This window comes from Nilaparvata lugens, chromosome 1 (assembly GCF_014356525.2).
Source record: "Nilaparvata lugens isolate BPH chromosome 1, ASM1435652v1, whole genome shotgun sequence".
NCBI classification, from domain to species: Eukaryota; Metazoa; Arthropoda; class Insecta; order Hemiptera; family Delphacidae; genus Nilaparvata; species Nilaparvata lugens.
The window spans coordinates 20883624-20897258 of NC_052504.1; the positions used below are offsets into that span (position 1 = coordinate 20883624).

Genomic DNA, 13635 nt, shown 5'->3' on the forward strand with positions numbered 1-13635 from the left:
AAGAATAGCTATACGAATAAGTTATTAAGTGTGTTATAATTCCAGTTAAAATAATAGAACATCAAACAGTTTTTCTAGTTAATTTATTGATTATAGTAGAAATTGTAAATACATATTTGTAGTTATATATTGTTTTTTCAACGAAATATAACTGATACGTTTTCTAAATTCTATCAAAAATGTTAAATTAAATAAAATGTATTTGAATAATTAATCAATAATAGATTTTATGATTATTAATATAAATCATAAATAAATGATAATTTCTTTACAATTAGACTGTACTTAGAGATATGAGGTTGCTATTAATTATTGTGGGATGGCCACCAAGCATTGTTGGTGTAGGGTGTAGGCTGACTGGGTTTCATCTGATTGCTTCCTTTCACTTTCTGTGAAGCAGCCCGGTAGATATCTTCGAATGAGTAATCATCGTCATCATCATCATCGTCTATCATCACAACCCCTGGATTAGAATTTACTTTTCTCGAGGAGAACGGCGAAATTCTACTTGCTTTTGACGCTATCTTAGACAAATTAACTCGTGTGGTTTCTTGAAGTCTATTGAACCTATAAGGGACTGTATTTTCAATTGCTTTCAAGTAGTTCACAACCTTGGTCTGGTTCAACGGTTGCAGTCTGTTAAAATTTTCGAGCAGATTACGCAGATCGTAGTCGCTTAGGCTGGTTATGGTGTCGACAGACTCGATAAGAGGGAGAGTTTTGGAAAGGAGGGCCGGATCTCCTCGGTCGGCGTCAGCGTCGTCTTCGTCGTAGGCGGACTGGAGTAGAGTGAGACCTCCACTAGGATGCGGCTGTTGAGATTGTGATGGCTGCTGCGATTGTGACGGCAGCGGCTGCGGCTGCGATTGTGACGGCTGCGGCTGCGATTGTGACAGCTGCGGCTGCTGCTGCTGCTGCTGCTCCTCAGTAGTCGATGCCACGACCGCGTCAATGAGTGACTCCAACTCCTGCTCAGAGACATCGGTTCTGCCCTGACTGATGAGTGCCGCCGCTATCTGCTCAGCTATTGCCATTCTATCAACTGTTCCTATTCCAGGCACTGTTACCTCTTTCGGAGGAGGAGGGGGTGCTTCTACTACACGGGGTGGGGGTTTCATTGCTACAGGTTGAGGCTCAGCCTTTTTTCCAAAGTTTTTCGGTGCTTTGGACAACAATTCTTCTATGTTTTTTATTGTAAATTTGGTGGTGTTGACAAGGTGCCTTTCTACGAGACCAGCAAAGAATAAACCTTTCAACTTTTCCTTGATAATCTCAAAGAGTACACAGTCCTCCTCGTTGTAAAGTAGGTTTTCAGAGCTACCTGGCTTGACTTTGTCCATTGATAGTGCTTTTGACAGTAGAGTGACAACTTTAGGCGCCAAGACCCCAAGCATATTTTCCAGAACGGTTATCAATCTTAACACAGAAATAACTCTGGACGAGTCATCAGTGAATGGTATAAAGCCCATTCGCGCTCCAGGTGGGTCTTTTGTACTTTTTTGCATCTTTTTCGAGTTTGAATCCAACTCTGGATCCATAATCTCAGATCCAGTGAGAGCTTTCCAAGTATTCTTGATGTCACTAACAGTAACATCCTTGCTCTCTTCTGTTTTTTCTTCAACAGGATTGTAGATTCTTTCTTTAAGAGCAGCTGCGGCTTGATCGTGCAGCTCGAGCATTCGTTTTTTCCAGTAGGATATCCACTCTGGCTTGAAGTCGTGCTTGCTGGGGTCTTTGCCAGCAGTCTGCAGCTCTTTGTAGCGCCTGTTCCAGAACTCCTTCCATTCCACCGAATATTGCGGATGCTTTTCCGGAAACTTTTCATGGTACTTGAGTTTATCAAGCAACACTCGCAGTTCCTCCTTGAACTTATCAGATTTAATTCTTCCATCATCTGGTGACCTGCGAATCAAAAACAATTTTCATTAAAAAAGGCTGGGCATGCAAGCAAGCCACATTTAAAAAAGAAATAAATAGACCAATGTCTACTTCAGAGTGATTGAAAAACATTGTGTTTCTATTATTGAATGTTTCAACATGCCAATGAGTGATTATTATTATTATAAATTAGAAACACAAAAGTCTCTAATTTGTGAACTAGATAAACGAAACTATTTGAACTGGTACAAGACATCCATTGAATTGGATTGAGCAGATGCAACAGACTTTTTTATTTTTGATTCACAGGGACACTAGTATATAAAACTATCTTGCCCGGCGAACTTCGTACCGCCAAAAAGTCAATGTATCTCATGTCACACTTGACTTTATTTGGTGAATCATGAAGTTTATCTGACAATCAAATTTTCATTTACATCTCAATACGGACTTCCTATGTGCTTAGTCATGCAGCATTTATTATTCCGAAAACATATTGTTCTCAATCAATTGATAGTAATATCTATTAGTGATGTGTTGAATTAAAAAAAAAAATAGATAGGTTAAATCAATGTTCCAAAGATGAATTCAATGTGTTTATAGTTGTTGATTGTCTATAGATGGTCCAGGAAATATTCGATGTACGATGAATCTCACAGAATTCCATATTCTTTCCATCTTCCATTTTAGGATGAATATAAGTTAAGCTAAATTCCAAAGAAATTGTAGATTATTCTGTCATTCTTCAGTAATAAATTCACGATGCAATATGAAAAACTCTCTTTCATGAGGTGAATAATTTTTCCCAACATTTTCTAGTTTCACAATGAGAGGGGACTGATAATAAAATAATTATCCCGAATAATGCCCGGTTTCTCAGTCGTTCAATAAACAACGCTATAGCTATTGATTCAATAACTTTATCGATTCAATAAATTGTTATTGTTCCCTTAAACATATTTATAGAATCCATAGCTATATAGAATCTATATACAGGGTGTCCCACCAAGGTTGTAACAGCCGTCGACCATAGACTCTTCAGAACATTTCTGGCAAAACATGTTCAGTAAAATTTTCCCCTATCGACCTTACTTTTCGAGATATAACGATTTTTGGATATTTTCAGAATATGCCTACTTCCGGTCATCAAATACTCAATAACTCGAAAACTACTGGCCGAATTTCAATTTCAAGAGTATTGTTGGAAAGAGAAAAAATGCTATTCTTCAAATTCAAATTTCAAACCTATTTTTCTCGATTTTTCTCCGGGTAATTATAGTGGTTTCAATATTTTAAAAACTTCTCCATTTCATAAGCTTTCGAATGAGTATACATTCGAAAAGGTAAGTTCTATGATGAAGTGTTCAAAACTGTTAATATCTGTAATTAATACCTTCAAAAAGAGGAAATTCACAAACAGCATGCATCAAGTGGTGATCCTAAAAGGGTGAAATCACCTGATTATTGCATTATTTTCTGTAATACATAGCCCAAATCCTATATAAAATATTAATCATACAATTTTACAAGATCCAACAAAATTTATTCATAGAATAATAATTCCAAGTAGATGAATGACAGAATTAAAAAAAAAACTGATGGCAATCATTCAGATGGTTATCAAGTTACATATCATGCTCACTGTTTACAGGAATTCTAAATAGCCTCAATTTCTGTTTATGCAACTTCTGCTGCGTTCCATCAAGCTTCGAGTTTTCAGTCTCACTTCGTTGGGCCGTGTCTTCATTACTCTAAACGTCAATCGAATTCTGAGAATCAGTTCCTCCCTGGTCTCTACAGGTTCTCTGTAAACTTTACTTTTCACAACCTCCCAAAAGTAGAAGTCGATTGGAGTAAGATCAGTTGAGCGTGGTAGCCAACTTACGGGTCCACCTCGGCCAATCCACCGCCCAGAATAATAATTGTTATCAAGCCACCCACGGACGTTTCTAGCATAATGAGGGAATGAGGGAGGCAGCCATCCAACTGGAGCCACATATTCTGCCTCAAATTGAGAGGCATGTCTTCAATAAATTCGTGGAGCTCATTGACCAGAAAGTCCATATAAACTTCACCATTTATTCTTGCAGGGAAAATAAAAGGTCCAAGTATGTGTATTGTGGAAATTTACAGCACCATTTCTTGTGAACGTACTTTTATCTGTGATCTGTCAATAACATGTTTGAAACACAATCTTGTGCTAAGATCCAACGGCAAAACTGCATCCTTGAAACAGTATCAGGTTCATTCAACTCTTGAACTTGGCATCATGAGAAAATGGTCGAAAGTTATTAATCTTCGATATTCTTTGAACTATTCTTGAAACATCCAACATCCCAGGTGCCCATCGGATGCTGGACCGAGGATTCTGCTCGAAATACTTTGGAATAAGATTCTCAAAAGCTTCAGAAATTAAGACGGGCCTCTCGTACCTTGAAACCGATCCTAGACCCTTACCATCTTGACATCTGTCAATCTTAAAAACGTGTTATGAGATGGGTGTTTTCGGTCTCCTGTATACTCTCTCTGTCTCTCTTGAATTGCATCCACACACTCCATACACCAATAACATGTTCAAGTACTAAATTAAGGTAAATTTCATGATAAAGAACGCAAACACTTCTCTACAAGACAAAGTTGATACATATCATGCCAAATACTGGAAAGCACACTGAAAACTATACTGAAAATAGGCTGAAACATACACTTCTTGTTATTTTATTCAGGATTTATGGTACAGGAAATAATGCAAGTTATTGAAAAAGTCATATCATTGTAGAATGTTGAAATGTTGATTAAAAGTTGGGAATATTGTCAGAGATAAATCAGGTGATTTCACCCCTTTAGGATCACCACTTGATGCATGCTGTTTGTGAATATTTCCTCATTTTGAAGGTGTTCATTCCAGATATTAGCAGTTTTGAACACTTCATCATGAAACTTACCTTTTTGAATTTACTTTTACTCATTCGAAAGCTTATGAAATGGAGACATTTTTGAAATATTGAAATCACTATAATTACCCGGAGAAAAATCGAGAAAAATCGGTTTGAAATTTGACTTTGAGTTTGAAGAATAGCATTTTTCAAGTTTAAGCCCTAATAAAAAACTACAAAATATCTAAAAACAGATAAAATTACATCAATCTTGTTTGAAATGTTTTTGTCTTTCCAACAATACCCTTGAAATTGAAATTCGGCCAGAAGTTTTCGAGTTATTGAGTATTTAATGACCGGAAGTAGGCATATTCTGAAAATATCGAAAAATCAATATATCTCGAAAACTAAGGTCGATAGGAAAAAAGTTTACTAAACATTTTTTGTCAGAAATGTTGTGAAGAATCTAAGGTCAACGGCTGTTACAACCTTGGTGGGACACCCTGAATATTATAGATAATTATAACCAGAAATCTCCTCTAAAATGTGACCAATCTTGTAATGCACAACTCTCTTTAACATATCATTTGGTATGGTTTCAATTATAATGGCACAATCAACATAGTTATAGATATTATTGGACTTTATTTGATTCTTTTTTTAAGAGGAAAAACTGATAAACCAATCAGGGTGCTATGCTGATATTTCGAATAGTTCCAGTCGAAATTGTTGTTCTTAACTTTTTGCGAGAATCCAAATTTGTATCAAGCAAGAATAGTATTATTATAAAAAAATCAGGCCAACGTGAAGAAATGAGGTGGAATGTTCAAGTCAAACAGTTTAAACTTATAGTAACGTCAATGAATACATTTCAGAGTACATTGAACATGCGCCAATTTTGAAACTCGGTGTTTGGTTTGAAGTAATTGGGAGATAACAATCCTCTTAGTACAGGCAATGAATGCTCAAAAAAGGGTATAGAGGGAAAAGTTTGGAAGACAATTTATGACCCCGCAGTCCTGTTTAGGGTAGTGAGGAGGTAAACATATCAAAAGTCCACACCCCTACTACCTGTGCTAAGGGGTGGGGGTGGTTCAAAGGTACAATTTTTTGGTTTCTCGCATATAACTCGGAAATTATGCATTTTACAGACATGACTATTCTACAAGAAATTAAAGCTTACATAATTTCCTATATTGATCTCGCAACTTTTTCTATATCCCTTTCACTTTTCGAGATATCCGCTCTAAAAAATGTGACATTTTTGAAAAAAAAACACATTTTCCTTCGATTTTTTGCTATTTTTGCTCTTACAACTTTTTTAATATTGATGGGAAAAATCCATGCTGATCATAAGCTTATAGAGCATCAAATTCTCACCAATTCTATGTATAATTTCACAAGTTTACGCACATCTCCACGACTGTTGCAGCAGCTTCAGTGTTGAGTGTGAGATATTCAGTTATGCAAAAGTAGCCAATTGACAAAGGAATTTGGAGAGAATGTTATAAACACAATTTTTGATTTCGCAGCTTTGTTGGGACCAGTTAGGAGGTGAACAAATCAAAAGTCCCCATCTCTACCCCTTGTGCTAAAGGGATGACGGTGGTTTAAAAGTTGCATTTTTGAATGTTTTGCTTACACGCTCATATATTGAGGAAAATGCGTTTTTGATTTTTACGATGCATTGATGGAGAGTTGTAGGCCCTGAAACATCAAAAAATAAGATTAAAAGCTGTTATTTCAACAATTTCACACATTTCGCACAAGAGCGTATATCTCGAAAACTGTTGGAGATTTCACAAATATCCACAGAACAAATATTTTAGAGAATTTATCAAGCTCTATTGAATAGTTAGTCATGTCGGTTGAACGCATTTTCCTCAATATATGAGCGTGTAAGCAAAACATTCAAAAATGCAACTTTTAAACCACCCTCATCCCTTAAGCACAAGGGATAGGGATAGGGACTTTTGATATGTTCACCTCCTAACTGGTCCCAACAAAGCTGCGAAATCAAAAATTGTGTTTAAAACATTCTCTCCAAATTCCTTTGTCAATTGGCTATTTTTGCATAACTGAATATCTCACACTCAACACTGAAGCTGCTGCAACAGTCGTGGAGATGTGCGTAAACTTGTGAAATTATACATAGAATTGGTGAGAATTTGCTAGCTAGGGTTTTTGTCAAGTTCATTGAAAAATTTCTATAATTTGAAGAAAATTATATATTGAAAAAAAAATATATAAAGTACATCTACAAAAATATTTTGCTGATTTTTTGACTCCAGTAATTCTTATGAGTTTACAACTAAATTGTAAAGAGTTGAGTTGTGAATCAAATTCTCTATAGTTTGATGTACTCACAAAATTTTGGAGTAGGGATCTCACATTAGCAACGAATGCTGCCCATAGGGACATAAGCGCAGCGGCTACTAGCTGCTACGGGAACGCGGTATTGGGAATGTCCTGAACCCAAGTGAACATGGTGTTTGCAATTCCGTGTTCCTGCGGCAGCTAGTGGAGGCTTATTTGGCGCTAATATTGTCCCTGTACGCAGGCTGCTTTACTCATACCAGTTCAGTATGTTTGTACTTTTTTGCCCCTCCCACCATGAGTATACTAACCCCCCCCCCCCAAGTTGAAATGTTCAAAATAATTGTCGAGTATGTGCCATATTCACTAAATACCTTTTCAACTTATTCAACTAACCCCTTATAAACCACCCCATTCAACAAAAAAATTATCATGATAAAATACTGATTATACGGGTTATAGCAACGCGAAGGAAACCAGAGCAACTACAAATAGTTTTTACTTATTTTGCTAGTCACGTTTCTATGTTCTCAATGGGAACCATACAATTATATCTATGATGTGAAACTACAACTCCATATAATTGCTATCTCCCTGTTGTTCTCTGTATGTGGGTAGCTTTAGAGCTGGAAATTCTCATTTGTCAAGTTTAATAAAAGAGGCAATAAATGATTGTCACCTTCTGGTTGGAGGTTTGTTGTAGCGGGCCCGATTCGACGAGCGAGGAGATCGAGAACGAGACCTGGAAGTGGATCGCTTGCGCTTGTAGGGCAGGTTGAGGCGATCGCGCGAGCGTGACCGCGATCTCGACTTGTAGCGCATGTACCGTGACCGCTGTTGCTGAGGTGATTTGGATCGGTTGTTGTCAACCCTGGATCGATTGAAGGGACTTCTAGAACGGTAGCGACTCCTCGGGCCAACGGGACTCCTCGTTCGGACGGGACTGCGTGTCCTATTGCGACTCCTCGGACTCCTCGATCGGTTGTACCTGTGCCGGTCGCGGTAGCGGTCAGGCGAGCGACTTCGACGATGCTCCAAGCGATGATTGTTTCGCGAACGACTGTTCGACCGAGATCTGGATCGAGATCTCCTTATTGAGCCAATCGAGCCACCAGAAACTGGCGAAAGGTTGCCCAGTTTTCCATCATCTGAAGAACAAGAGTTTTAACGGATGATTTGCATTTCTACGACAAAATCGTAGCTGGCAAGAAAAAATGTTTAATAATTTATACTAGTAATCAGAACAATTCAACAGATATTTTTGTAAAATGCTGCAAAAATATATAGAAAAGTTCACTGGTAGAAGAATATAAACTAAAAGTATCAAACAGGAATACTGGTGATGAGTTTCAGCAATGAATAGGACTACTATTAGAAAATAAATGGTTTTTCATTTGAATATCAATATGACCTTTTGAAACTTATGTCGATAATGAATCTCACATAACTTCATAACCATTTGTAAAGGTTAATGAAAAAAGAGGCTACGGTTGATGTGTTTGTCCAACTACATTCGATGGGTTCTATTTAGGTGCTGATGCTGTCTATTTAGGTGCCATCTCAAATCTGTACTCCATATGAGGGTCGAGCAGCGAATGTAGCTTCAAGACTGATTGTGTTTAATGTATACCTTGTATACCATGCATTGTATACCAATTCCTATACTCTGATAAGAGTCTCTAGGAAGCTATTGAAAACAAACATGTAAAGAGTGGCGTACATAGTTCTCCACTATTCGCCACCAGAGTGCGCCACCAACATCTAATTACATCAAGGTCTATAAAATACAGGTCATGACACTATTGTTGTGAGCAGCCATTTTATGGGGTCTTTATGGCGGTACATTTGAAAATCCAATTCAATTTGCTCGTAACAAAATTATGAATTTTAAAAACAATATTCTATCTCAGATAATATGTGAATTCAGGTTTTCAATTTTTTAATTATGAAATTTCAATAATAAATGCTTTAATTATTCATCTATTTATTATTATATTCATTTTTGATTGGAAATATGGTATTTTGAAAAATAAAAATCAACTGACACTAATATAATTCTATGGTGGCTGATATACTGAGTTCCGTTTGACTTTTCTATTAATACCATTGTTAGTCATTACAAATTTAAGTCTATGTTCTAAAAACGTTTCCAAAAGATAGTACAGAATAGAATAGATAAAATCTATTTATTTCTATTCAAATCACAGTCTACCTGTCACAGGCCGAAATAGCATTATATCCTTATACATGAGATGCAGAGAAATAACAGACATTCTTAGATACATATTTATATATTATTGATTTTGCCAATACGGCGACATTTCCTACCTTTTTCAGTGTTGCTATCATTCTTCTTGTCATCAATTATGACGCATTCAGGACTTTCTTTTCTTTCAGTCCTCAGTTTTCCTTTTGGTACATTGATCTTTGTTGTTTTGAAAAGGCTGCTGGAAAACGAAGACGGCCTATTGAGTATCAATGAACTTCAAGCGACGATTATAAATTATACAACATAAAATGTTTAAATTTTCAATCAACAAATTTGTAGTATTGAAACAAACAATATAACTTACAAACAAACACTACATACACTCAAAATTGGACAAAAATCATAAAGTGTAAAGATAACCTATTTTTGGACAATTTCTATCTAAATTTGGAAAAGGAACAGTTTTGGGTATTAAGCCCGTTGTTTCTTTCCTAATCATTCATAGTTGAGAATAAGGCTAGGCTTACACCAGTTAGTCAAGACAAGAAAAGACACGTTTAGTCACAATACTTCACATTGTTGCTTATGACGCAACTCACACTGATTAGTCATTGCAATTAGACATGTCTTCATAAGCAACTACGTGAAGTATTGTGACTAAACGATCATAAAAACAGATTTCAGTTGAGTCAGGAACTAGCAAAATCATTCTTATAGATACGTCATTTTGGCTATTTTTCAAGTACGTAGGTACGGTGATAATGGAAACGAGCCAATTATGTATTAGTATGAATACTTAGCGGCTTAAGCTCTTTGCGAGTAGGTGTGAAATGAGAGCATTATTTACAGTTTTAGATACAATAATTGGTAGTTATGAAATTATAATTATGACTAAAATTATTAATTACTTGTAATAGGAGGCCACCCATTTTAAAATAAAAAAAATCATGAGTTATTCCCAGTTTTCCAGCGTGCTTTTGAGGAACAAGATACATTCGTGAAGAATTTATTATGGAAATCTTCAGTTTGATCTTCCATGACGAATTACGAATAGCATATTTAAATTTTCAAATATATTGATAATTTTTGACAAGACAAGAATATCGATGTTTTCAGATACTGTATTTGTTTTTAGGTTAGGTAGTTCAAAAACATTGCTAATTATTATTGCTAGCCATCAAGCATTTTTTTTATTGTTACTGAACACTTCTTACTAAATTAATTGAAATTTATGAAAAATTCATAAATAATTGAAAAAATTCATGATGAATTCACGGTATTTTTCTCAATTAATAAAATCATGAGGAATTCAAGGTTCTCCCGGTTTTCCCGGTAGGTGGCCACCCTGTTGTCATTATAAGGTTTGAATGAGGGAGTCGGAGAAAACGCTTTTAATGAGAATTCCTTATTTAGAAACTAAGGTTAGCATTGAGAGTTGAATAAATAAAGTATTGGATGGACATAAATTTTCTCAAGAGGCAGGAAATATTACCTTTTTTCATTACTGGATGCAACTGGTTTAGGATCTTTCTGCGATTCGACTTTCTCTGATTCTGCAAAAAATAAAAAGCATTCTATTATACAATAGAAAAGTTCTCAATGTTATAAGCATAGAGAATTTACTATTATACAGTAAGGTATATTAGCAAAAAGGTTCCAATAAATATATATATTGATGCCACAAACATAATTCAATGATTTCAAGTTTTGAATTACAGTTTGGTGCAATATTTTCATTCCTTTTAGTTTTTAATCTAATAAAATTCTGATTTGTTTTATATTTCAGCAGATTGAAGCACTTTATTCAAAGACCACGATAAAGAAATTATTTGAAAAAAATTACGGTAGGCTATATGGGAATTGAGAAAAGAATTACATAAAATGAAATAAGGAAATTAAAGAACAAAAAAGAAATAACGCAGTGGAATACATTATAATAGTAGCTTGTAAATACTTTTATTGGGTGAAATTACTAATACAACAAAGTAGTTCCGTTGCTAAGCATGGGTTCATACTAGTCTATTAGCAAATTCAAAACAATAATTCACATGCAGTCACTTTAGCATTGAAAGTCAAGATAATAACGTAATACTTTAATTTATTTTAGATTCTATTAGATTCTTTGCTGAGATATGAAAATTTTTAGATCTAATAAATCAACAAGAATTGTTTGGAAAAAATTAAATTTGTTTTTATTTTTAAAACATAACTTACCTAGTTGGTTACTTCTAAACTGAAGAGCTAGAATTTCATCCAACTTTATCATTTCATCAAGGTCATCATCTGGAGATTCTCTACAACAGATCAAGTTGAAAGAGACATTTAAAATGGACGTTAATACAAAATTTTATTATTGATGTCCATCAAATTTAGAAGAACTCTAAACAGGAGAATCTAAAGTAATATTATTTATTGGAAAGCAATTTTTAAATAAATTTATGAATTATACAAAATACAAATGAGTAGCATGCATTGAAACAGCCTATTCAAATGTTAAAAGAATAAGAACAGAAGTTCAAAATCAACAGGAAATAAAATTATTCCAGGTAACAGTCAACTAACAATAACTGTGGATACTGTCATTTGTAAGATTTTTCACAACCTAATTCTTGTTGAATCCTGATTCAACAATAGTCCACAAAAACCCATGAAGATATTAATTTACTGCAAATTCATTTAAAATTTTATGCAAACGTGCATAATCACAATACAGTATATATTGATAACTGGAATAATAATAATAATACCTGGAATAATATTGATAACATTGTTGGCATCAAAATTTTCTTAGTTTTTCTTTAAATTTATTTAGCAGCTCTTGATAGTGTTAAAAGCAGCAAACTAGATCTCCTTTGAAATATTACAATCATTTTCTTCAAAAAATATTTACAGTCACAAATTATGATTCCTTCAGATGTTCATCAATAAAACGCGACAATTTTCATATTGGATTCTATGTTTTTTTTAGATTTTTTCAGAATGTAATTTTACAGACGGTTTCTATATTGTATAAAGTTACGAAAAATACTCTGTTAAATAAAAATACTAAGAAATTGTCAAAAACCACAGATTTATTGATAGTTAGAAAGACCAGTTTCGGTTGTTACATCATTCTCTGATTTACACCAATCTCTGATAAACTAAATACAAGAGCAGCAGAATTTATACTAGTAGGCGAGTACTACTGCTATTGGTCAACGGCATGATCGCCTGCCATTGGCCCAGCTAGACAGTCTCCTCCCACTAACGGTGTCACAAAATGGCGGCTTAAGCAACAGACTCACCATGATAACAAAATTTACTTTCAGTACAAAATAAGAATCAAGAAAACAAGTGAAAGATAATAAAACAAATATGTAAATAGAAAAACTATTGATAACAAATAATCACAAGTTCACAGTTGAGGAGAATGTTGAGTTTCTGCATGTTAATAACAAAGTCAGATCTTTGAATATTCTAGAGGCTTTGAAAATAACAAGAGTAATTAAGGACAATTCCCAATATAGTTTAAATGGCCAGATTCATTTCAACCAATACAACACTACGAATTTAGTTTTATCATGACATTGTAAGCATACATTAGTCAATAGTTTTTCTATTTACATATTAATTTGTTTTATTATCTTTCACTTGTTTTCTTGGTTTTTATTTTGTACTGAAAGTAAATTTTGTTATCATGGCGAGTCTGTTGCTTAAGCCGCCATTTTGTGAAACCGTTAAGTGGGAGGCACAAATCGATGTATGTGTGCAGGGCTTTAGTGGCCAGCCTATCACACTGAACAAAAAATACTAATATTACAAGTTGAAATCAGCTGTTGACCCGATTTAAATGAAAAAGGAATAACCACACCGTTATATGATCTTTTTTAACAGCACTAGCATTGTAGAATATTTTATTTTTTAAGCATGAATGTTATTTGAAAGGGAGCCTGACAATTCCAAGTGCATCTCACAATAGCAATAGTATTTAGAGAAAATTGAATACTGTACGGTATTGTAAGAATAATTCACATTTAATTTGACAATTCAGATTTCAATGTGGTAATAGGAGAACATCTGCCACAGCTTCTATAGATCGTATGTACAGTACCACCCCACGAGTTTCCTCATCAGCCTAGATCGATTGATGCTAGTAGATCGATGCCCGGTTTCTCAGTCGTTCAACAAACAACGCTATTGATTCAATAACCTTATGTATTCAATAATTTTTTATTGGTTTCCTGAACATATTTATAGAATCCATGGCTATCGATCGATTTATCTGTTCAATGAATCTGGCAACATGACATGATCCCAAACCGGCCACTTTCATAAACAAACTTGATGCCTTCTCTGATTGGTTCTCGTGAAATTAAT

At 34.7% G+C, this 13635-nt stretch overlaps 1 protein-coding gene across 3 annotated transcripts in view; it reads right to left on the reverse strand.

Moving 5' to 3' along the window:
* Window positions 1-66: 66 nt before the first annotated feature.
* The window catches only part of LOC111043583 (uncharacterized protein CG7065), a 39321-nt gene continuing 25752 nt past the window's right edge, over window positions 67-13635 (reverse strand). For 2 of the 3 annotated variants that reach the window (XM_039421795.1, XM_039421808.1), the window contains 5 exons: window positions 11494-11573; window positions 10772-10832; window positions 9399-9517; window positions 7750-8218; window positions 67-1902 (listed from right to left, as the gene is read on the reverse strand). In XM_039421795.1, coding sequence (XP_039277729.1) covers window positions 306-1902; window positions 7750-8218; window positions 9399-9517; window positions 10772-10832; window positions 11494-11573 — 2326 coding nt within the window. In that variant the 3' untranslated portion in view covers window positions 67-305. The remainder of the gene's footprint in view (window positions 1903-7749; window positions 8219-9398; window positions 9518-10771; window positions 10833-11493; window positions 11574-13635) is intronic. The other variant, XM_039421803.1, reaches the window with a different exon arrangement.